This window comes from Erpetoichthys calabaricus, chromosome 11, assembly GCF_900747795.2.
Source record: "Erpetoichthys calabaricus chromosome 11, fErpCal1.3, whole genome shotgun sequence".
Taxonomy (NCBI): Eukaryota; Metazoa; Chordata; class Cladistia; order Polypteriformes; family Polypteridae; genus Erpetoichthys; species Erpetoichthys calabaricus.
The window spans coordinates 79,174,446-79,200,615 of record NC_041404.2 but is presented as its reverse complement, the minus strand read 5'-3'; the positions used below and the strand labels follow the sequence as shown (position 1 = coordinate 79,200,615).

At 36.4% G+C, this 26,170-nt stretch overlaps 1 protein-coding gene across 2 annotated transcripts in view; it reads left to right on the top strand.

Moving 5' to 3' along the window:
* The window catches only part of araf (A-Raf proto-oncogene, serine/threonine kinase), a 141,274-nt gene that overhangs the window by 95,333 nt on the left and 19,771 nt on the right, over positions 1 to 26,170 (top strand). For both annotated transcript variants that reach the window (XM_028813405.2, XM_028813406.2), the window contains exons 5-11: positions 942 to 1,096; positions 2,834 to 2,938; positions 11,884 to 12,034; positions 14,987 to 15,011; positions 16,752 to 16,891; positions 17,326 to 17,528; positions 19,232 to 19,408. In XM_028813405.2, the coding sequence (XP_028669238.1) occupies positions 942 to 1,096; positions 2,834 to 2,938; positions 11,884 to 12,034; positions 14,987 to 15,011; positions 16,752 to 16,891; positions 17,326 to 17,528; positions 19,232 to 19,408 (956 nt within the window). The remainder of the gene's footprint in view (positions 1 to 941; positions 1,097 to 2,833; positions 2,939 to 11,883; positions 12,035 to 14,986; positions 15,012 to 16,751; positions 16,892 to 17,325; positions 17,529 to 19,231; positions 19,409 to 26,170) is intronic.

Sequence of the window (26,170 nt, the reverse complement as noted above, 5' to 3'; positions counted from 1 at the left end):
ATAGTTTACTGTCAAATAATGCAAAGAGTACACGACATGTGTCTCGCCCTAATTCTGGGCTCATCAGGCGTACACACTCACTGCACCCCCCTCTTAGAGAATCGAACCTCGGTCGTCAGCGCTAGAGGCAAAGCCACGGCATGTGGTTCGTTCATTTGACAGCATGTAGATTGGGGTAATTACATCCATGGCATTCGTAGTCTGTATACAGTATATATATATATATATATATATATATATATATATATATATATATATATATATATATATATATATATATATAATATGAGAGAGAGAGATATTGCATAATATTATCCAGTCACTCACTTAATTCATTGAGTAGACAAGTAAAAGTGCAATCTTGTTTTTCTTTTCTCTACATTGTGTTAAATTGAACTTTGCCTTAAAGAATCGATACTCGTTTCATTCTGTTTGCAGAAGTTACAACAGTCTTTACATGTGACAGCTTTTAATTTCTTGTGGTATTTTACATGAAACAAGCAAAGACTAAAGCGCAGGTCATCTGAATGGTTTTTGATTCCCAGTGTTAGAGTGTTGCTAAAATTTAAGTGGTGGTATTAATATAATGTGCACTTGTCTATAGCTTTTGTCCCATTTCAGATCATAAAGTTTTTCCTATATTATGAAATTATTTTATGTTTGTTTATGTTAAAAGTTGAAAGGTTTAAAGTTGGAAAACAGCACGCTATTACTCACTTTTGAATTTCCGTAAAGAGGTGATTACATTATTTACAAATCACCAGTACTACTCCAATTCAAATGAACACAAATGCTGGATTGTTTTTCTAAAGTAAAAAAAATGTTTTCCATATATAGTATGATTTTTGCTGAATTTACATACTATATATATTTTTTCCTCATATGCTTGCAAATTAGTGCTCCTTGTTATATTGTTTATGTGATGCTATATTTTTTGACAGGTGCGTAAAACATTTTTCAAGTTGGCATACTGCGATTTCTGCCACAAGTTCCTTTTCCACGGGTTCAGATGTCAAACGTGCGGCTATAAGTTCCACCAGCACTGTAGCAGCAAAGTGCCAACAGTATGTGTGGATATGGAAACAATATCCAAGACGTGAGTGAATGTTGACTTTTCAGTATCTTTATTAAAAGTTAACAGCTTCATCAATACGGTACCCATATAGGTTAGATTTGTTTTATGGATAATGGTGTTATTGAAGGAAACATACTGTGTCATTGTATAAAAAGTGTAGAAAGATTGTTTTAACCTTAACTTTTATCCATTGAACTTTGCAATATGTTGGTTTATTTTTAACAGTAGTATTATATCAATACTGTAATTTTTTTTATTTAATACATCATACATGCATGCATGCATAATTAACACTAGTTTATAGCACTTTCAAAGTGTCAGAGATTGCTTAAAACATGATTTTAAAGTAAAGTCAAATACCTTGCTCATATTTTGTAAACTATGCAATACAATCTTTACTTGTGCAGAACCAGATAAGTGTTTTTGTAATCAAAATTGTACTGTGCTAAACACATCTTAAATCAAGTACTAAGTTACCCATTAGATAAATTACAAATAAAATTATGTGCTGTGATTTCTCAGGATGCAATTAAATGGTCAGTCTGCACGCATATCTTTGAAGATCACAAAGTGGCCATGTTCCTATTAATTTTCATTTAATGCTGCATTTATCACGTATTATTTGGACATTGGAATTCATACTCATTCTTTCTTTTGGTTAAAAAAAAAAACCCAAAAGCATCACAATGGTCATGTTTAAATTGCCTATATGACATATGTTTCACAAGAAAAGTCAGCCAAAAATGACTACATACAGTAATAAATAAATTGCAGGCCACTTAGCCCTTCATTATTGACTTAGGTGTTTCTGTCATTTAAGGTCCAAGAGCAAAACACTGGCTAACATGTAACAGAATTGGTGTCTGGTGGTCATCTATCCAAAGAGTTCAAAAGTGTCAATTGATTTCTGTAGATGAAGAAAGAAGTAGGAGAAAGTGTTTTTTTTTTTAAATAATGCTTGTTGCAAAGGCATGCAGTATATATTTAGCAACAGGGACAGATCTAACCAAATATGGACGGTATTGAGGATGATTTAGAGGAAGTGATACAGGTACAGAACTATTGGGAGTTTATCTAGTGAACCCTGTTCCCTAGGTTTAAGGAGTCAGCAGTGAATATTAAACTACTGAGACTCAGTAATTCATCTAATGATTAATGTGCCTAAAAGCAGTACTGTTCATTTAAAATGAGAATTGCAAACTATCTAAATAAATACAGTATTTATATGAAGTTTTCAATATATATTGATCCATATATTTATTAATATTCCTGACACTGGATTTCCTTTAGAAAATGTTTGCAGTAAATATTTGGATTCATTATAGTTCACTGTGGTCAATGGTGAATTCAGTAAGAGAAAAAAAGCTATGCATATTTTCATTGATGATTCTTCTGAAATTTGTAGGAGATGCAGCTTTTTATTTATTTATTTTTTTGCCAATACAAATATTATCTGATTTTTTTTTTAATTATTATTATTTATTTTAACATAGTATTTACTTTTATCTACTTGTTAATAATTTCAGCATGAAAAACTACTGGCTGACTAGTTTGTATTAACTGAAAATTGAACAAAAAAAAAGGTTCAAACTGAATCTCTGAATTTATGAATCATTAAACTCCTAATATCAATATATACCGGTATTTCTTTCCTAATAGCATTATGGTTACCTTTTTTTTCTGTCATTGATCAGTGTTTGTTTTCCTTCAGTGTGCCTTGCTCTACTTAGAGGCTGTATGTTATTATTTTTTTTTAAGCTCTTCGCCCAATCCATATCACCCTTCCATTCCAATTCTCCTGATGCCAGATAACTCTGTCGAGGGGAGGCAAACAGATATACCTTTCATGACTCAACCTCAAGGGTAAAAATGTGTTTGTTTAAAATTGTGGTTTATTTTTCTTTACTGTGTGGAAGCATCATGCTTTGTAATGTTTTTCCTTAATAGAGCACAATTCAGCCTGTATTTACTGAGAATTTTTTCTGTTTAGCAGGTGTACACAGTTTGGCCATTTTGAAGATTTTACTACTGTCATTGATAAAGAATTATTCCAGTACTTATTTCCTGTTAGTGAAATTGTATGCATTATCTTAAAATTAGCCAGGAAGTTAAATATTCTTAAATTTAAATATTACTTAACACTTCAAAGGTCTTTATTGTGACAAAAACAAGACAAGTGGATAATTCTACAAAGAGTATGTTAAACTCTTTGCTAAGCCAATGAAAATTGTTGTAAATGTCCTTATTTGGGGTTATTGGAAATATGTAATGCCTTCTGCAAACCTGGTGGGCTTAAGAATGTTATGATATATTGAAAGATGTAGAAGGAAATACAAGTTTGGATATCCTGGTAACAAAACCTGGGTTCAGCAAGTGTACATAATCTAATTCAATCTGAGGTTTTAATTCAAACAAATAATCATTATTTATATAGTATTTTGAAAACATTGTGTAGAGAAAGAATGCCTTGCATCTGATCCAGTAATTAATGAGAATTTTTTTGAAAGGTTCCCGATTTTCCTCACCTTTCTTTGTAGACTTAATGCTCCTGGATGAAAGAAGGTGAATTTTTTTATTTTTAATTTTTGATGTTTAGTTTTTCTATTTAGTCTTTTCCTTTTTTGTAACTTTTGTTGCAAGAGTTCATCTCTGTAATTTGTTTCAGTCAGTGTCACAGAGCTAGAGATGAGAAAAGCCAATATTGCACGTAGTAAAGGTGTTCATAAGGATTCCAGAGAGTGGCCAGCCTATGTCTACCCTAACTAGCTCAAAAAATTATAAAAACGTAAAGAGAGCAAACAATGTTCATTAAGTCTTAAGGAAAAGGTGTATCCTCTACTGATTGGACTGCATATTACTTCCACATTTAGGACAAAGCCTGCTGACAGGTGTCTTGAGTGTGCCTATCAAAGTAGGCAAGAGATCAGCTTGTGGTTCCAGGCCTAATAATGAATGTCCTCCGAGTAACCCTTGCTCTTGAAATGTACAGTAATATCACATTATCTTGGATTACCAGTGCTGTTAATCAAGTGAAACTATGACAGCTAGCTGGATAAATGTTGGCTAATGAATCCAGCAGGGGGCTCTCTTTCTCACCTGGGATGTGTTTCTTGATGCAGATTTGACTAGAACCAATACCATCTCTTTTGTGCTCATGGCGGAAAATATTTACAACAGAGAAATATGGTACAAAAAGAGATATATGTATTTAACTTGTTTTAAAATGTAACATTAATTCCCGGAATATAGTACATAGTCCTGTATACATACATATTCAGGCTGGAGAGAAGCAAAGGGCATCACAGCCAAGTGGGAGAGTGTTGACTCACAGATGTCCCATCCAGCAGCGAGGAATGTCAGTGGCATAGCGAGACGCTACTGATGTCGTGCTGAATCCTCGTCATTATAAACACTCCCATAATTCCATATTCATAGACTTCTTGTCAGATATGGGTGACTACCAGAAGAACTGTCTGGTTATTAATACCTTCAGACTTTGGGTTTTTTAACCATATTGGTCAAGCAGACATCGGCACCTTTTAAAATAATCAGCTTGTGTCCTTCACATTTTCTGCCTCCCTAACCTCACTTACAACTGTCATTTGTCAATCTCCCTGGCTCTCTCTCTCTCTCTCGAATTGCATGACTTTGTGAAATAAATCAAACAAATTACATTTGGCACAAATAACCTTCTTGCTGCAGCTAATGGTAGAGCCGCAGAAGAACTTAATTTTAATCGCATTTTGGAAGGCTGTGTACAGTGCCTAAAACATGCGTATTTCTACATTTAGAACACATCATCAGATTGCTAGAATCTGCTTTTGTTCAATAAAAAACACTTTGTAGAGAATGTTTAAGAAAATTATGACATGTGTAGCTGCTGAAATATATAAGGTGTCATCCGGCACGGGTAAGACGCGTGTCAAAAGAATTCTCAGAGTCCAAGTGTTCGTTTTAAAGGTATTTAGTGAAAGGTAAAAGCAAATAGTCCACACAAGAATAAAAGAAAAAATAGTTACACACGTAGAATAAAAGGAAAAAAAAAAGAAAAAATGTATCTTATTTAAACTTAGCTTTTCTTGAAAGACTATAGTTATTTTTATACTTAAAGGTTCTTAATTTCTTCTTCTGTACGCCTTGGCGTACGGTGCAGTACTTAAGTAAACAAGTTTTCTTTACTTGTTATTTCTCACATTCAAAGAGCCCGTAGGCCATCGAGCACTGTTACATGCGATCACGTTTCTTCTTCTCTACTTAAAAGTTAATTTCTTTCTCTCTACTTAAAGGTTCTTAGCTTCTTCTTCTGTACGCTTTACATACGGCACAACACATGAATTAAGTGCTGTTAAGTGCATATTTGCTTCACACACTCAAAAGGCTCGCAAGCCGGTTGGCACATAGGCAAGTGCCCAGGCATGGTGACGTTAAAAACCGTATGCCTCTACACCTTATACAAGGCAAGGCTATCACTAGCTAACTGAAGAATAATGTTTACTCCAAGTTGTTAGAAATGGTAAGAATATACCACTACGATTCTATTTACGGGGGTTATAGGAACCTCCCATTATTTATGCATTGTCATCTAAGAAATATTCATGAATCTTATAGAACAAGGAAAATGGCTCTTACACATCCGGCCCCTAATTGTTTATGCTAGGGCAGAAATCAATTACTTTAACATTACTTACTAAGAGCCTTCACTACTTTACTAAACTTAATCCTTACTTAAAACTTAAGAAACTTAGATTCTACTATAAAAACACAAAGGTTAAGAAATTTATAATTAAACATGCAAAAAGAAAAATTAATCATTTCAAACATTTGCTGTTTCCTGGAGCAGGCGCAGTTTGTTCACAGGTATGTCCAATGTGCTGGTCTAGGTCTGCACACAAATTCTTCTGACTGCCCCCTTTGCATCTGGTATTGTCTTTACCCAGGAGTTGCGAGGCATAGCTTTATTTACAATTAAGACAATGTCCCCTGGTCAAAATTTCTTCTTGGTGCAGGCCATTTTTGACGTTGCTGGAGTATTGGCAAATACTCATTAGTCCATCTTTTCCAAAATAAATCAGCCATGTATTGCATTTGTTTCCAGCGTCTTTTTGGATATGGTTCCTTTTCTGAAACGAGTTCAGGTGGTATTTCAGGTTGAGTGTCCATCAACAATATATGATTGGGTGTGAGTGGTTCTGGATTATTAGGGTCGTTTGACGTCTCTGTGAGGGGTCTGTTGTTAAGTACTGATTCCACTTCGCACATCAACGTTGGAAGATTTTGATCATCGAGGGTTTGTTGGTTTAATGTCGAGTTTAAAATATTCCTTATACTTCTGATTTGTCTCTCCCAAACTCCTCCTTGATGAGAGGCTGATGGTGGGTTAAAAATCCATTTGATTTCTCTTTGCATCATTTCGTTGCAGATTTTTTCGTGTTCAAAATTTTTTATAGCCTCCCTTAGCTCTCTTTCTTCTCCAGTAAAATTTGTTCCATTGTCTGAGCGTATGATTTTAACTCGGCCTCTTCTACTCTTGAACCCGAGTATGGCGTGTATGAGGAATCTATGTCCAAATTATGCGCGATCTCTATGTGCACGGCTCTAGTTGTTAAACAGGTGAAGATTACTCCATACCTTTTAACTTCCGGATCTTCGGTAGTAGACAGGTCCACTTCTTGATCCCAAGCATATTTCTCTTTACACAGTTCTCTTAGAATGAGCTTAGCAGGGAGTACGACTGGTGCTAAAAATCCAAGTGGGTTATATATTGAGCTGACCGCAGACAGAATACCACGTCTTGTAGCAGGCTTATTTTGCAGCTAAACTTGAAACTGTCAGCTTGTGTGCACCATTGAACACCCAAGGCTCTTTCAACTGGTAACAAGTCATGACTTAAATCCAGGTCTTTTTGATCTATTGCTCTGTCTTCTTCAGTGATTGACAGCAAGACTGCTCTGCTGTTACCTGTCCATTTTGTAAGATAAAGTCCTCCCTTTGAGCACAGGGTTTGGAGATCTTTGGCCAATTTTATGGTTTGTTCTTCTGTATCAACTGACTTTAAACAGTCATCGACACAGAAATTATTTAACACAGTGTTAACTGCTTCCTCTGGTGTTGTGCCTCTTAAGGCATTCTCTTTTTCAAGGGTTAACTGCTCAGTGGGTACCTTGATGGCATATCCTTTGTCTAAGATGTCTTTCATGAAAATTTTGTAATCCTCATGGAATGTTGGATACTTTGTAAGTTTCCTTTTAAGTCCAAAAGCACATTGTTTGGTAACACATCGATTGTTTGGCACTTTAAGAGTTTCATCTTTAAAAGGCAGATTAGTGCAATAATGTCCGTTCACTAGACTTGCAGTATCTTAAGCTATGCGCATGAATTTAATGTCCCCCTGTGACATTTCCTCCTTTTCCTCCCAGTCGCGTTCTGGAAAGTCTGTATTGTATTACTGGAGTAGCATTTGTTCTATCTCCATTACTGTCACATGATTGACTGAATAACTTTGCAGTCTTTCTTTGTCTGAGTCCTTCATCGATCCATTAACAATCCACTCCTGGAATGTTTTCACAGCATAAAGTCCTTCATTTTCGCTATTTATGATTTGCCATGGCTCTATGACTTTGCGGGCATTTGTACGGGGTAGATGCACATCTTTTAAATAAGACAATTTCTTGACATCTTTTTCTGTAGGGATGTTTTCCCTTTTCACTGGTACAGAGTTCAGTGTGAACACTTCTGGTGTATCACAAAATGTATTTTTTTCTACTGCACAGACTTGTAACTCCGTTGAGACTGTAAACTTTACTAATTCCTGTCTATTTACTTTGTCTCTTTCTACAGTGCTGATGTAGATGTGAGACTTTCTTCCAGAAAGATTTAACTGCTCTTGCACACTTACTGTGCAAAATGTAGCTGAGCTGCTAGAGTCTTTTGGAGCAGATGTTTCTACACATTTTTCACTCGTTTCAGACTTAACTTCAACTGGAGTCACGGTTAAAACACACTCCATACCGGCCCCGGTATCAGTACAAATCTCTTGCGGTTCAACAAAAATATGGGCGGAAGGAATATTCTTCTCATCCGACTTAGCGTTCTCCTCTTTAGGAGGTGTGGCATTATCGTTGGTCCCTTTTTCCTTATTTATATGCAGGATTACTGGATGTACATGAGAGCATATTTCGCATATAATCTTTTCTTCACAGTCTTTACTAAAATGTCCTTGTTTAAGGCACTTAAAGCATAAGCCTTTATATTTTAAAAAGTCAATTCTACTTTCATAAGTTAGTTTCTGAATTGCACTACATTCATTAAGATCATGATTTTCATTGCAAAAAAGACAGAGCTTACCGCTTGTACGTCCAGCTGTCTCCGCCTTTTCGACTGAGGTGTCTGTATCCCTTTTTTCGTTTGCAGCAGAAACGTTTGTAGCAAAACTGCTTTCTCTTAGGACACCTTCCAAAGGATACTTCTCTCGATCAGTTTTGTCCTTTTCCTTCTCGAAGGTATGGCTCTGTAGAGCTGAGCTGCACATGGGGTTCAAAGCTGATGTTGTCTGTTTGTCCAGAACGTTCGCTGGATCGGCGAGAGGGGTTCGCCTGCTCTCCGTACTTTCGATACTCTGAACTTTGCATTGCCGCGGTGCTTGTAGGTCTCAAGGAAGTTTACAAACTTTAATACGAATGTTATCGTTACTTTCAAATTGTTGTCCGCTTTGTAAGTCAGGTATAATGTTTGTATATTCGTCAGGAGAGGTCGCGTAATCGCTCTGACCTTTTCCATTCTGTAGCTGGTTTCCATAAAGACTTTCGATCTTCATTCTGGCTTTTTGATAACCTTCTAACGGTGACAAATGTTTACAGTTTTTAACAATCTCGTGAGGTGTACCTTTAGTAAACTGTGCCAAAAAGTCCAATTTGTCTTGCGGATTCTCAATCACATTGTCGATATCTTGGTCAAATGCTCTTATAAAATCCACATATTTTGAGGGATCTCCGTCAAATATTGGGATTTTACTGTATGACACATAAGACACTCGAGTTATATACTGTTGTTCTTTCAGTTGATCATGACACTGTTCATAGTGCAATTGTTGAAGAGGTGCTGGTACTTTATTTTCTTGATCATAAAGCTGTTGCTGAGAAATGTTTTTACTTTCATTGTTACGTTGAAAGTCACGAATACTTGCATCTTGTGGACTTTTATTTCTCACATCTGGTTTCAGAGGAGCATTATTAGAATTTGGCATATCTGAACTTCGATTACGTCTTTTATGAGCTCTCAATTTTGCGTCGGATTCTATAATGGCTGCTTCTAAAGCCAGTTGATCTCTTTTAGCTTTCAGCTGAGCTTCTTCATGTTCTCTTTTGGCCTCAAACTGCATTTCCTCAGCCTCTCTTATAGCTTTTAACTGTATTTCTTCCATATCTAGAGCCTGTTGCTTTCTTTGGTTCTCTGCTTTAGCCAACAGCACAGCATGCGCTATTTCGTGAGATCTGATGACACTACTAGGAGTAGCCGATGTACTTGTACTGTGTTTAGATTTTATGGAAATGTGGGAGTTTTTACCTGAATTAGCTCTTGAGCTTACATGACTTTTACTTTGAATGGAAACCTGAGAGATACTGTCTTCCGGTGAGACGTCAGGAATGTTGGTGGTTGTTCTGTAATCCCTGAATTGGTTAGCCGAAATGTTAGGTTGTTGATGGGGGCTTTTATGTTGTTGCACTTCAAATATCCATTCCGTCGTCTTTCCACAAAACGTGGTTATAGTTTTCAGTTTAGAGTCAACGTTGGTTTGTATCAGTTTCCTTGCATCTTCGGTGTTCTGGATGGATAAAAGTTTGATGCTTAACTTATTTTATTACATTCTCAGTTTGGCGAACTGATTCTTGAAAATTAATTCTATGTTTTCACAGTTACATTCATTTTTTTGTAAATCCGTTATGTTCTTCATGGAATCAGATAATTGTCTATATTTGTAATCTATTTCTGATTGAAGTTTGGTTGTCGCTGTATTGAACGGCTTTCCGTTGTCATGGAGATGGTCCTCCATTGTAGAAACGTCATATTCAAAACGACTTTCATTCACGCCTCGCAGATGTTTCCTCTGGATACCGGATACAGGTGCCATGACGATTTTATTAGGTGTTTAAGCTCCTTTATAATTTATACAGTCTCGCGAGGAGCACTAGCAATTCTCAAATATGTCCTACTCCGATGGAAAACAAAGATGAAAGATACCTGTTGAATCTTTTTCAAGTCGTCGTTGTTTTCTTTCGTCGCAGTCCGATCTCAAGCGTTGAACACACAGACTTGCTTTCTTTGATAATCCAAGGAAATTTCAAGTTTTCTTTCTTAGGTCGATTTCAGTCCTAGGCAGTTTTGAACTTTAGGCAGGTTTTTAACTTTAGTGTAGCTGCTGAAATATATAAGGTGTCATCCGGCACGGGTAAGACGCGTGTCAAAAGAGTTTGTTTTAAAGGTATATAGTGAAAGGTAAAAGCAAATAGTCCACACAAGAATAAAAGAAAAAATAGTTACACACGTAGAATAAAAGGCAAAAAAAAGGAAAAATGTATCTTATTTAAACTTAGCTTTTCTTGAAAGACTTTAGTTATTTCTATACTTAAAGGTTCTTAATTTCTTCTTCTGTACGCCTTGGCGTACGGTGCAGTACTTAAGTAAACAAGTTTTCTTTACTTGTTATTTCTCACATTCAAAGAGCCCGTAGGTCATCGAGCACTGTTACATGTGATCACGTTTCTTCTTCTCTACTTAAAGGTTCATTTCTTTTTCTCTACTTAAAGGTTCTTAGCTTCTTCTTCTGTACGCTTTACGTACGGCACAACACATAAATTAAGTGCTGTTAAGTGCATATTTGCTTCACACACTCAAAAGGCTCGTAAGCTGGTTGGCACATACGCAAGTGCCCAGGCACGGTGACGTGCGATCACGGTTAAAAACCGTATACCTCTACACCTTATACAAGGCAAGGCTATCATTAGCTAACTGAAGAATAATGTTTACTCCAAGCTGTTAGAAATGGTAAGAATATACCACTACGATTCTATTTACGGGGGTTATAGGAACCTCCCGTTATTTATGCATTGTCATCTAAGAAATATTCATGAATCTTATAGAACAAGGAAAATGGCTCTTACAACATGCATTAGTTTAGATCAAAAAGGGGTGACTGAGACTCGGAAGAACTAATTTTTCACTGCCTGTTTAGTATTGGCATATTTCCTCCCCTGTTATGGGAAGATAGTTGCATTATAAAGACAAGGGTTAGAAATATTTTTAAAATATAATGAGTTAGCATTTTACATGGCTTTGACAATAGTGCTTTAAGGAGGGGGGGGGGTCCCTTTTTAACTCGATTACATTACAGTGCTTCTCAGGGCAACATAATGAAATTCAAAAAAAAAAATTGTACAGCACTACAAAAATATAGCAAGCTTAAAGCTTCTTTTGCATATGCTACAGGAACCCTTTTAACATAAAAGCTCCTTTAAGTGACCCACACATCCCTCATTTTCCAGAATGTGTAATATTCATTGTAAATAAACTACTAAAGTTAATGTTTACATTTGAGAACAAAGGTGGAAGTTTGCCTTTTAAATAAGTCATAATCGGGCAACAGAGTGCCTTTGCTTGTTCACTGTGAAGAAGTGTTAATTTGAACATCATTGTTTCTGGACATTAAGACTAATATTTGTATAATTCTACATTTTAAATTCATAATGCTGATGTAATTTTAATTAATACTTTGCCTGTTTATACCTTTTTTTTTTTTAATTTCTATTTTTCAGGGTATTGACAATGTTGTTGTCTCCAGCCTCTGCTTTCCAGTTTCCTATTCCAGGGAGTGAGAGCCAGTCTCTTCAAAGACACCGCTCAACTTCCACACCAAATGTTCATATGATTAGTACAGCTGGAGCTGTGGGGACTGGAATCATGGAGGTAAGAGCAAAGCAATAATATTCTTATTTGTTCTTTATAAATCTCTCTTTGCAGTTATAAGGATTGTTTACGAGTCTGAATTTGTGTGTGAGTGTTAACCTTTGAAAATTTTGGCAGTTTCCATTAACTATGTGTAGCTCCTGAAGTAGCAAATTGTTTGTGGAAAAAGTAATTATTTGTGAAATGAACATACTAAATCACTTAAGGGAAGAATTTTTAGTCAGTAGCAGGTGCTTCAAACTTGTCAGAGAGAATTCATATCTCAAATCAACCAGTGTAAACTGAGAACAAAATAACGGATATACTAAAGTAAATTACTAAAGTATAAGTGCAGTACATGGCCAAAAGTATGTGGATACCCAAACATTACACCCATACAGTACTGTGCAAATGTTTTAGGCAGGTGTGAAAAAATGGTGTAAACAAAGAATGCTTTCAGAAATATAAATAATGATTGTTTATTGTTATCAATTTACAAAATGCAAAGTGAGCGAACAAAAGAAAAATCTAAATCAAATCAATATTTGGTGTTACTACCTTTTGCCTTCAAACCAGCATCAATTCTTATAGGTACACTTGCACAAAGTCAGGGATTTTGTAGGATTATAGTCAGGTGTATGATCAACCAATTATACCAAACAGGTGCTAATGATCATCAATGTCACACGTAGATTGAAACACAGTCATTAACTGAAACAGAAATAGCTGTATAGGAGGCTTAAAACTGGGTGAGGAACAGCCAAACTCTGCTACCAAGGTGAGGTTGTGGAAGACAGTTTCATGTCATGGCAAGATTGAGCACAGCAACAAGACACAAGATAGTTATACTACATCAGCAAGGTCCCTCCCAGACAAAGATTTCAAAGCAGACTGGGGTTTCAAGATGTGCTGGTCAAGCTCTTTTGAAGAAGCACAAAGAAACGGGCAACGTTGAGGATCATAGACGCAGTGGTCGGCCAAGGAAACTTAGCGCAGCAGATGAAAGACACATCAAGCTTATTACCCTTTGAAATTGGAAGATGTCCAGCAGTGCCATCAGCTCAGAACAGGCAGAAACTAGTGGGACCCAGGTACACCCATCTACTGTCCGGAGAAGTCTGGCCAGATGTGGTCTTCATGGAAGAGTTGCAGCCAAAAAGCCATACCTCCGACGTGGAAACAAGGCCAAGCGACTCAAGTATGCACAAAAACATAGGAACTGGGGTGCAGAAAAATGGCAGCAGGTGCTCTGGACTGATGAGTCAAAATTTGAAATATTTGGCTGTAGCAGAAGGCAGTTTGTTCGTCGAAGGGCTGGAAAGCGGTACAATAATGAGTGTCTGCAGGCAACAGTGAAGTATGGTGGAGGCTCCTTGAACGTTTGGGGCTGCATTTCTGCAAATGGAGTTGGAGATTTGGTCAGGATTAATGGTGTTCTCAATGCTGAGAAATACAGGCAGATACTTATCCATCATGCAATACCTTCAGGGAGGCATATGATTGGCCCCAAATTTATTCTGCAGCAGGACAACGACCCCAAACATACAGCCAAAGTCATTAAGAACTATCTTCAGCGTAAAGAAGAACAAGAAGTCCTGATCTCAACATCATCGAGTGTGTCTGGGATTACATGAAGAGACAGAAGGATGTGAGGAAGCCTACATCCACAGAAGATCTGTGGTTAGTTCTCCAAGATGTTTGGAACAACCTACCAGCCAAGTTCCTTGAAAAACTTTGTGCAAGTGTACTTAGAAGAATTGATGCTGTTTTGTAGGCAAAGGGTGGTCACACCAAATTATTGATTTGATTTAGATTTCCTTTTTGTTCATTCATTGCATTTTGTTGATTGATGAAAATAAATGATTAACACTTCCATTTTTGAAAGCATTCTTCATTTACAGCATTTTTTCCACACCTGCCTAAAACTTTTGCACAGTACTGTATGTGCTTGTTGAACATCTAATTCTTAAACATTTTCAATAGATTTTGTTTTACATGGCTGCAGGGATTCTCTTCCATTTCCATTTAAACAAAGAGCATTAGTGTGGTTGGGAAATAATGTTGGATGATGAGGCCTAAAATGCATCTCACTGAAAATTTTCCAGTAAAAGATGAAGGTAGTAATTACAATATTTCAATATAATATTGTTTGTAAATAGACTGAAGCAGCAAGGATTCACAGTTAAATTGGACTCTGTGCTTTAAATGGTTAAAACAAACATTTAGTGATTAACTTAACCTTTATATAGAGAGCTATAATTAAGAGTATACATTTACATGGCATATTGAAAACCTTTGAAAGTTTCCTGAAAGGAGTGTAATGCATAGAAGTATCTAGGATCATTCTGTCATTTATTGAATATGAATGTCCATTTTAAGAATTTTATATGAAGCAAATGACATTGTCCAAAAAGATGAGCTAGATTGAATTCATGCAACAGTTTAGATTTTACTGTCTCAGGGGATTAGAAGAGGCAAAACATTTCTTTACACATGCTGTGTCCTCAACTACTTAAATATGTTGTGTCTAAAAATGTGTGAAAAACTAGTTCTGTGACTTGCATTTTATTGTTTCCTGAGATTGAACTGTGCAGACAGTTGTTTATCTCTTGTGTCAACAGCTTACTTAGTTTCAACTGTATTGTCAGTTATTTTTAACCATCTCTAATTTCACTAGAGTTTCCAGTCTATTTTAACTAAAAATCAAAGTTCAAATTTTAAACTAATGATAAATTAACCTTATTTTAAATGTTTAATAACCTTAAAGAAACAATTACAGATTTGATTGTTAGGAACTTGGCAAGAGTTAACAAAAATGTACAAACAAAATAATCCCAGAACCTATGCTGCCCAGTGGTCCTCCTCAATACTATTCCCATTATGATTATATTAAATATATCCTGCATCATTGTTAACTTTACTAAAATGTGCATTTTTACTGCCTGTATCATACAAGTGTTAATTTGTTTTTAGGAGGCATTGAAGAACAACACCATAGGTAAGCAGCTTTGAAAACAATATTTAATTTTAAAATATTTGTTCTTAGGTAAAAGTGTGAAAAAGAGATGGCAGGTTAGAGTTTATATCACATAGCTACAATACATGTGTGTAATTTCCCTCTTAATGAGATTTAACTCTTGGCACATGTCTGTCTGTCTGTCTGTATGTATGTATGTATGTATGGGTGTGTGAATATACAGTGACCTCTATAATATTTGGGACAAAGAAACATTTTTCTTTGATTTACTCATCTGCTCCACAGTTTAATTAAAATTACAAAGTAAAACAATTCAGATATGATTAAAGTGCAATTCATAAACATCACCAAGTGCTAAGTACACTGCCTGGCCAAAAAAAAAGGTCACACACTCTAATATTTCGTTGGACCGCCTTTAGCTTTGATTACGGCACACATTCACTGTGGCATTGTTTCGATAAGCTTCTGCAATGGCACAAGATTTAGTTCCATCCAGTGTTGCATTAATTTTTCACCAAGATCTTGCATTGATGATGGTAGAGTCTGACCGCTGCGCAAAGCCTTCTCCAGCACATCCCAAAGATTCTCAACTCTGAAACAGGGTAAATCTGGACTCATCAGACCACATGACCTTCTTCCATTGCTCCAGAGTCCAATCTTTATGCTCCCTAGCAAATTGAAGCCTTTTTTTCCGGTTTGCCTCACTGATTAGTGGTTTTCTTACGGCTACACATCTGTTCAGTCCCAATCCCTTGAGTTCCCTTCGCATTGTGCGTGTGGAAATGCTCTTACTTTCACTATTAAACATAGACCTGAGTTCTACTGTTGTTTTTCTTCAATTTGATTTCACCAAATGTTTAAGTGATCACCGATCACGATCATTCAGGATTTTTTTCCGGCCACATTTCTTCCTCGAAGACGATGGGTCCCCACTATCCTTCCAGTTTTTAATAATGCGTTGGACAGTTCTTAACCCAATTTTAGTAGTTTCTGCAATCTCCTTAGATGTTTTCTCTGCTTGATGCATGCCAATGATTTGACCCTTCTCAAACAGACTAACATCTTTTCCATGACCACGAGATGTGTCTTTCGACATGGTTAAGAAATGAAAAGCAACTCATTGCACCAGTTGGGGTTAAATAACTTGTTGCCAGCTGAAAGATAATCGCCCATGCAGTAATTATCCAATAGGAGGCTCGTACCTATTTGCTTAGTTAAATCCAGGTGGCGACTTTTTTTTTTTGGCCAGGCAGTGTATCTTCTATGGTAAAGCTCTTCCAAGCCTCTAATGCAGCCGTCTTCAACTCCTGCTTGTTTTGGGGTTTGTCCTCTTAAATTTTCTCTTTAGCATATAGAAGGCATGCTTAATTGGTGACAGGCTTGGCCACTGAAGAATTTTTTTCTTTTTTAGCTTTGAAAAACTCTTATGTTGCCTTAGTATGTTTGAGATCATTATCTTGTTATAGGACGAGGTGCCATCCAATGAGTTTTGAGACTTTTACTTGAACTTAAGCTCATAAGATGTTTCTATACACCTCGGAATTCATTGTGCAACTCTTGTTAGCAGTAAGGAGATAAGACTTTAGCACAATTATAACATCACAATTGATTAACTGTAAAGTTATTTCCTAATTGTATTTTTATGTGCTTTTACAGTATATTATTTTTATGAAAAACTTAGTTGTCTGTATTGAAAATGAATAATAAACATCTTTGTGCCACAAGGGAAGCACTGGTTACAATATAAATTTTTGATATCAGGTGTTGAGTCATGGAGTCGGCCATCAACCAGTCCACCTTCTCATGGGTCTCCAGGGAAGAAGCAACCTCCACCTAAATCACCTTCTGACCATCCGAAAGAACAACGCAAGCAGTCATCTTCTGATGACAAAAAGAAAGTGGTAAATATTTAAAGTAGTCTAAATCAAAAAGACAAAAATCAGGGATATAAGATTACCATTATAATAAATTAACTTTTATGAACTATGCATAATCTTTGTTGTTCTTTATTTTTCTTATGTCATATGCTAATTGAGGTTCATGTGAAAGTCTGTAATCTTTGTTATGTTTTAAAGCTTCTAATATTATACCTTTTAACGTTTGAAAATACACTGTTAAACAAACAAGTTTAGGCCACTTAAGTAATCAACACATTTTTCTTTCATGGACATCTAATACCTAAAAATGGATGCGTTGGCCTACTTTTTAATGTAGTACTTGTAATTTTGCGGCCCATATTCAGTGGATTGCTAGAATATGTTGACAGTTTACATACTAGGAATTTTCCTTCTTTATCAAAACTTGGATTGCTTTAATGTAATGTTATTTTTTGCAGCATCGTGGTGGGTACAGAGACTCTAGCTACTACTGGGAAGTTCAGGCAGGAGAGGTCTCCATTTTAAAACGCATTGGGTCAGGTTCTTTTGGAACCGTTTATAAGGGAAAGTGGCATGGTGATGTTGCAATCAAGATTCTTAAAGTTACAGATCCCACCCCTGAGCAGCTCTTAGCATTTAAGAATGAAATGCAAGTCCTCAGGTATGTTTTCAGAGAATTTAGACATAGTGCTGTTTGTAAATTGAAGTGTGATTACAATGTTTATATCTAGTAAAATATTCTGTTTTAAACCTAGTTTCTGCAACAAACTAATCACCTATTTCATGTTACTAGAATCAGAAAAACAAATTTCTTTATTTTAGCCTTTTAATTTTTTAACACTAAACTCATGCATAACTATCTGTGTAAAAGCCTTATGTTGTATATTAAAGTGTTATCCTTAGTTTTTTAATAAGAATAAAAATATTGGGTTTTATTACTATAGCTCCTTTCCTTTGCTCAAAGTGCTTCAGATATTCAAAAATGTAAAAACTAAAGAATATTGGCACAGAAAAAGATCAAATAAACTTTTATACAGAAATATATCAGATACTTAAATACTGAAAATAAATATATGAAAGAGGGAAAAACATATAGAAGAAGGTATACTAGAAGATGGTGACAACCACCACCCTGATCTAGAGTGCAGGCCACTGCAAAGTCCGCATAACCAGATGGAGTTTTCATTATTTAGAGATACAAATCCATTTGTTTTTGTAGTGTTTCAGATAAATATAATATACAGAGATTGTAGTTTATAATGTGTTTTGATGGTAGTGCCAGGGCTTTACCATATTTATAATTAAACTACAACCATAAGTGCAACTTGTTCATTTTTTATTAACAAATTTGAATTCTGTGGTCTTGTTGTTCAGTGACCATAAAAATAAAAAAATCCTCTTAAATAATTTTTAGCTAATAAATCATGTGCACAAAACATTTATTCATAATACATATGGCATAAAATAAAATGTAATGCTTGTCATAATTACAAGATGCAATTCCAATAAAATGTTCATAAGTTGTCAAAAAGATACAAGGCTAACATGTTTAACAGGTTTATAAGTAAAACAGACACATTTGTCTCTTGAGCTAACATGCTCGTTGTTTACAGAGCAATGATTGCAAATTCTTTTTATCTGTTCTTTTTCTAAATTTTTTGTTTCAAGATGTATATTAATAAACACAAACCCACTCATTGTCCACACTCACACGAGGAATGTCCATTTTACTGAAAGGGCAAAATGAAAAGGTTTGAACTCATTAAAGCAGCTTCTGTAATTTTTGCTGAAAGTGCTTGCACATCGACAATCCTCTTCTCTGTCACTCCAATTTCAGCTAGACAACTGATAGTATATGTCTGACATTCCACTCCATGAACAGGATGACTCTTTAGCATTCTTTTTTTATTTTATTACTCCACTTATTATTACTCTATTTTATCTAATGTAAAGACAATATCTCTGTCTTCTCTCTCTGAAAGTCTACCTAGTTGTTTTCAGTTTTCTGTTTCAAGCACTGTGACATTTTGTAAAGGAACACTACAATTTAATTACCATAAAGCTTAGAAAAGCAGATGCTGCAAAAAATCTGATTTTTTGAGATTGAACAATTTAACATTAGAACATCACTACTCAAAATAGTCTCATTTTTCTTATTTTTAAATAATGGACTAGTAATGACAAGGTTTTAAATATTTTTACCATTTTTAAATTTCAGATTACTAGATCTTTCATGATTCTACCATATATTTAAATGGCAAAAAATGCATGGTTTATGGTGCTGTCTGAAATTGTCTGTTAAAATAAGTGCTGTATTTGTTGATGTTTATGTTGACATCCTGACATTTATTCTTTGCAATACAGGAAGACACGGCATGTGAATATTCTTCTTTTTATGGGCTTCATGACAAAGCCAAACTTTGCCATCATTACACAGTGGTGTGAAGGCAGCAGCCTTTATCGTCATCTTCATGTTCTTGATACCAAATTTGAGATTATGAGGAGGATTGATGTCGCAAGGCAGACTGCTCAGGGCATGGAGTAAGAATTGAATGCTTTTACTTGTATTAATATATACATATTTGCATTATGATTCATGCTATTACATACATTGAATACATTTGTTGTTTAATCATGCATTTTTGTATTATTTATGTCCTAAGAGGCACCATAGTTATGCCGATGCTGCCTCACACATCTTATGTCATAAGTTTAAATCCTGATCCTGGTTTTCGTTAGTGTGGCGATTGCATGTTCTCCCTGTGTCTGACTATATTTATTTTCTTCTTGGCTCTCCATGTTACATCCCACATTCAAAAAATGATTAAGTTAATTGGTGATTCAAAATTGTCCCGTTGTGACTATTGGTGTAGATAGTTGTAGTAGTGGGTACTATAAAGGTCTGGAGCCCTCTCCAGGGCTATTTCCTGTCTAGCACCCTGTGTTGCCTAGATAGACTCTGGCACCTCATAACCCCGAATTGCACTAATGAGGATATGTATGTGAGCACTTAAGACATTGAAGGTGTACAAATTAGTCCATTAGTACATACTTTAAAATATGATTGTAATGAAAATGCCATACACGTTGGAGAACAATGTTTACATTACATGAAGTGGAATTTTGTTTTATCTTCTCTAAAATTAAGATTAATCTTTCATGATAAAGCTATAACTTTTATTTAGATTTGTTTTGACAGAGCTTTGCTTCATATTTAAAATACTGATTTAAAGAGCATGACAATCTATTTGAAAATTTTGTAAATTCTGTTTTGGATTAATTTTTTGTTAATGTCCTCTTACGCTGAGAGCATTGACACATTCCAACTTCTAACAATTTTTTTTATAACTTTCTTAAATTAGGAGGTGTATAATTTCATACTTGCAGTAACGAGCAACTTTAAGTTGTTGTGATATAGCTTATTAAAATACAAATAATTATCATTACATGTCAGTGTTTAACATTAAAATATTAATAGTATGGAAGTATTAATTATTTTATTACTTAAGTATACAATTTGATATCAGTTTTATCCAGTAGCCTACATTATTATTTAATATATAGCTTTATTTCATTTTTATATTGACACATTACCCTGTGATTCCAACTTTCTTTTTAATGAATTAGATTTTTTACTAGGGGGCTCCGCCCCCTGCTCGCTTCGCTCGCCAACCCCTGGTGTTGTGAAATTACAAAGAGCGTGATGTATGAATGAGATATAGCATAGTGTGAAGGTGTAGATGACGCATATAGGAAGCAAATAAAGTTGTGCATGTCCAAAAACGGGCTCAGAGAGGTAGATGCTAAGTTTGTGTATTGTTTGTCCTTGTGATTTGTTGATGGTCATGGCCAAGGTTGGTTTTAATGGGGAACTGTCGCCGTTTAAGAGTAAAAGGTAATTCTAGGTCAGAACTTGTAAGGTTAATTCTAGGAATCAGAACAGTATTGTTAGCATGTGATGTTGTAAGAAGTTTTGTTTCAATAACATTGTGTGGCATGGTGTTGACGACTAAACGTGTAGCATTGCATAAACACTGTTTAGTGTTAAGGTTTCTCAATTGCATGATTATTGTTCCATTTTTAAGGCTAAGATTGTGTTGTGTTAATCCGGCTGGGTTAATAGTGTTCAAATATTCTAAGGGGATATTAAGATGGTCATTGTCGTCATCAGAGTCAACTTTGTCAGAGCTTAGAAAGAGCTGTGCAACTCCAGGAAGTAATGAAATGACCTGGTTACTAATGTGATCAACATTAATATTTTTTGGACATAATATAGTTTGTTGTGTTAAAAGGGGTATTTGGTGTAAATAGATTGCTGTTCCAAATATCTCCTTAACTCTTTTGAAAGCAATGCCAATTGTCTGCGTATTTTAAGGTGGACTGCAGAATAGCCGAGCGCATGGAATGTGGAACAATAGCTAAGCACTGTGTAAAATATCCCCCTAATAAAAGTACCTTTGCTCCAAAGGGAATATTATTATTTATCAACGTTTGTAGAAGTTTATCAATGGTGTTGAGTAAGTGACTGGATGGCATTAGATGCAAAAGCAAATGAACTATTGTAGGATCTAATGCAGTTCATAAAGTTTTCACTTTCAGGTACTTCGTCAGTTAGAAGCTTCTGTAGATATGCAGGATATGAATGTAAAGGAGGCAGTCTAATTTGACCCTTTTGACAATAACGTGTAAATTCATTACTTGTATTGCTAGTTGTTTCTTCAGGGAAGTTAAGTGAATGATAATGATTGTAAATGACATTCAGTAATCCCAATGAATTTTCATGAATTGCGTTTATTTATTTTGTCCCTTCGCTGCCGTTTTTGTATCTCTGAGACTCGAGGTGTTTCGTTTTGAACCCTTGCCTGTTTCGATGCAGCACTTTGAGACACGTGCTGTATGCGTGTACGTTCATTGTGTCTGTCCATCTGCGCTCGTTTCTGTTAATGTGTTAGTTGAGCTTTGCGTTTTTGGAGCCGAGACATTTTTTCTTCCGGGGTTTCAGAAGCGCATTGTATGCGCTGACGTGTATTGTTTTTTTTTCATGCGGGTTCGTGTGTTTGGTCCCGTCACTTGAGCCGTATCGTTTTGTACCTGTGATCGTGAATTCATTACTTGTTTGTTCTGCAGCGTTAGATATATGGATAAGTAATAAGGAGGATCGCACTCACTGTTAATATGGAGGCTTTTCTGTGGTTAAACGGTTAATAGTGGATCAGTATAATGAGATCGACCTATGCTGCCTAATTTGAATGTGTTCAGATGACGTATGTTTAATACGGACGGTTCGTTTAGTAATGGGCAGGGTTGCCACCCGTCCTGTAAAATACGGAATCGTCCCGTATTTGAGAATGAAATTGTGCGTCCCGTTTTGAATCAATACGGGACGGGTTTTGTCCCGTAATTTTTTTATCATTTTTTTTAAAGCAGCGTCTCATGCAAATCATCTCACACGCATTTTATGAAGATGCCTCCTTTCCTACTTTTGATTGGGTAATACTTGATGTCATCGTTAGTTTGATTGGTCATTTTAACTGTCCAGTGAGGAGGGCGGGTCTTTTAAGTAGAGTCTGCAAAGTGTTGGCACTGGGATGTGGCCCCCGCTGCAGTATGCGTCCCTTATTTTTTTGTATTAAAAGTGGTAACCCTAGTGGGGCTTTGTGTCACATTTCTTATTTATGTTAGTGTGGTCGTGGGTCCGAATCCTCGTTTTTGTGTATGTTTCGTGTGCTATGTCCGTAGTCTGTCCCGTTTTGTGTCCAATGGGTTTGTGTGGCGCTCACGTCTGACCTCTTTTTTTTTTGTGTGCTAGGGGCGCGTTGCCTCACTTTTTTATCTTTGTTAGTGGAGGGGGTGTTTGTTTGTAGTGGGTCTGAATCCTCTTCTTTGTGTGCGTAGCGTTTCGTGTGCTATGTTGCGCTTGCGTCTGACTCCTTTCTTTTTGGTGTTCTAGGGGTGCGTCGCCTCATTTCTTATTGCAGTTACTGCAGGGGGCTTTTGTGTCGTGGGTGTTTAATCTCTTCTTTGTGTGTGTTCCGTTTCGTGTGCCATGGGCTTCGTGCACACAGCACCGGCGTCTGATTCCTTTTTTCTGTGTGCTATGGGCGCCTCATTTCTAATTTTACGTTGCTTCCCATGGGTGCGGCGCTGTGTGCGTCGCCGGCATTTCACTCCTTTTTTCTGTGGTTGCGGCGCCTCATTTCTTTGACTCCTTTTTTCTGTGCTCACTCCTTTTTTCTGTGGTCGCGGCCGCCTCTCGCGGCGCCTCATTTCTTGGGGCGCCTGCGCAGTACGTCTTTCTGCGGCTACGGCCCATGGCCGGATGTCCCTGCGTCCATCCGGTTTACCATTCTCGGTTAGTAATGTGGATTCATTCGGTCAAACAACCTTCATCTGAATATTCTTTTAAGTGAGTTATACTTTCAATGCTAAGTTTTTAAGTGACTAGGTTTAAATTGAAATAAGCACCAATGTAATTTGTTTTTTTGGATTTTTTTATGTATACGTAGGTAACCACCAATGGACATTTGCACAATGAATTTCTAGTGAAATAGCGGTCTCTCATGTACAGGTTTCAATATGTAGGGAGCATGTTGGAAGTAACTATGCACAATTTAAAGTAAACATTTAGTAAAACCTAGTAAGAACAAATTAGAATTTTTCAGCGATATATATTTTATATGTTTTGGATTAGTGTGTCAATATACAAGAATGTATTTGAGAGTCCCAGACATTCGTTTTGTAAAAAGTGAAGTAGTGTAATAAGCTATTTGAATATTTCTAAAGAAAAAAACATACATAGCAATAGACTACATGCCTGTTAATAACATGAGATCTTTGAAGTGTTTGATTAAGCAATTACAACAAACAAGTGCTAATGATCAATGATATGGTACTAAACCAAAGTGATTACCAGAAACAGCTGTGTAGTGTGACTAAAACTGGGTGAGAGACAACTATACTAAAACGTGAGGATTTGGAAGGTCTAGTGATTTAACCTGCAAACCTTACACCATGGCAAAAGTGAGCATAACGGCAAGACACAAGGTGGTGTTTCTGAATTATCAAGGTCTTTTCCAAGCAGAAATTTCTTAGCAGACAGTTGTTTCCAGAATTGCTGTCTAAGTCCTGCTTCAGCACAAATAAATGGACGAAATTGATGGCCAGAAGGGCAGTTCATGGCTGCATGTAGCAAACATAAAATACACTAAGCTTACTACCCTTTGAAATCAGATGATGTCCAGCACCATTGTTAGCTTAGAACTGGCAGAGAGATTAATGTAGCTGTAATAGGTTGCACTGTAGACTAAAAATAAAGAAAAAACAAACAATGGGTAATGTGTGACAGCTTTGTACATGTACCGTATGTGTACACTATTGACTAATATATTTTAGTATATTTTGTTTTAAGTTGTTGTTCTTAAGTCTTAAAAGCACAATGTCAAAAAGAGACTGTCTATATCAGGCATGTCAAACTCACTACCATTGGTGGGCCGCTTCGACTGCCATACGTGCGTCAGCGGGCCGTACTGTAACAAATACTATTATACTATTATACAAAGTTACTGTAGCTTTCTTTCCAATAGTGAAAACTTTAAAAAATGTAACACTTAAAGTTTAAAGAAAAGCAATTTATTTCCATGCAGTCTCCATACAACAGTGTAGAATTAGAGTCTTAACCTCTTAGCTACGTCCTTATTATATTACTAGGCTCACCCTCCTTTTAAGGCGACCGACTTTTTTCCTCAATTTGTGTGTGCTCCATGTGTACATCAGGCATGTAAGTGTAGGGAATGAGAACATCAAAGTGCCCATTCATAACATCTCCCAAAAACCTAAGTTTTTTTATCCCCTCGAGTGCCTGTCCGAACTTGGAGTGTAGGACTCCATAATAATATACTTGAAACTCATAGAGGAACAACTCTCCCGCTGCCATTAGCTCAGAAATGGTACCATAAGTTGGAGACTTTGACATTTCAGTGAGATACTGAAGCTCATTTGTATAAGAGATTCCTGACGGCATCATTGTAAATGGCTGAAACCTTGACCAATTACTTAAAACATGTCGTACAATGTCAGCCCGAATCTGTACCGCTAAAGACGGAGTTTCATGCACTAAATAAGCTATAGATGAGAATAAGCAAGCACCATCTCCCCTGATATTTACTACGCGGTGAGGCTATTTGTACTCCATCAACATTAATTATTTCCAGAGACATAATTTTGTCTATTTTTCCAGCGCATCGCGCACAAAAGTTGAGGGAATGATGGGAGCACCAGAACTCTGCTCACATCGTGTCGCTTCGTACTGTAAGCCGCAAGTAGTAAGTCTGTGATAAGTGGAATACCGCTACGCTTTGCACTCACGGGACGGAAGGACAATCCCGACCGCTTTTATATAGTGTCTTGATGATTGATATTCATTATATTATATTCATTGCTTATATAGGAGCCTTACAGTGTGAGATTTATGTCTTTTGTCCCGACACTTGGCAATATCTTGTTAGTAACCAGTTCGTCAATATCAGGCTTGAAATCTTGTGCAGCTGCAACTTTTATGAGGGATGAAAGGTGCTCGACGGTAAGTCTTGAGCGATGTGGGGTTTTGGTAGCTTTCATTAACAAAAACAAGTGCTCACAAAGGTAAGTGCTTCCGAACATTGACAGTACTCTCGATGCCAACTTACGGATCTGCACATACGAGGGTGGCAGGTAAGCATACAAGCCTGGCAAACCAACTTCGTTGTATTTTGCCTTCAGAATAGATATCCATTTGGGTATTCTCAGGCGCATTCTCAATGTTGTAAGAGAACAGCGCAATGCCCTGTTTGTGTGAACTGAAATCACGAAAATGCTCACTGAATTAATTGCTCAGTAATTCAAGTTGGAAAACAAATCCTCCAAAAATCAAATTTTACTTTACTAAGTTTACTTCAAAGTTTATATTGTAAAATAAGCCGATATGCAAAAAGCCACCTGACCTACAATAATTTTACAAACTCATAATCACAAAAATATGTTAATAAACAACTCACCAAGTTCTCGCGTCCACTTCAGATCTTCAGCTGTAGTCTGCACTAACTGTTCGTTACAATACTAGCACAAAATGATATGAAACTAGAGCAAAAAAACGTGAAAATATGCGGGCTATTACTACTCGTGATGGTCAGTTCTGCCCAGTGGCCAGTCTCAGCAGCCCTGTCAGTAGTGTAGCCTTAGCAGGGGCGGCTCTAGGCTTGTGGCGGCCCTGGGCAGAGAAAGAATCGGTGGCCCCTTCGCCTGGCAATGTCAATATGGTATCTTATG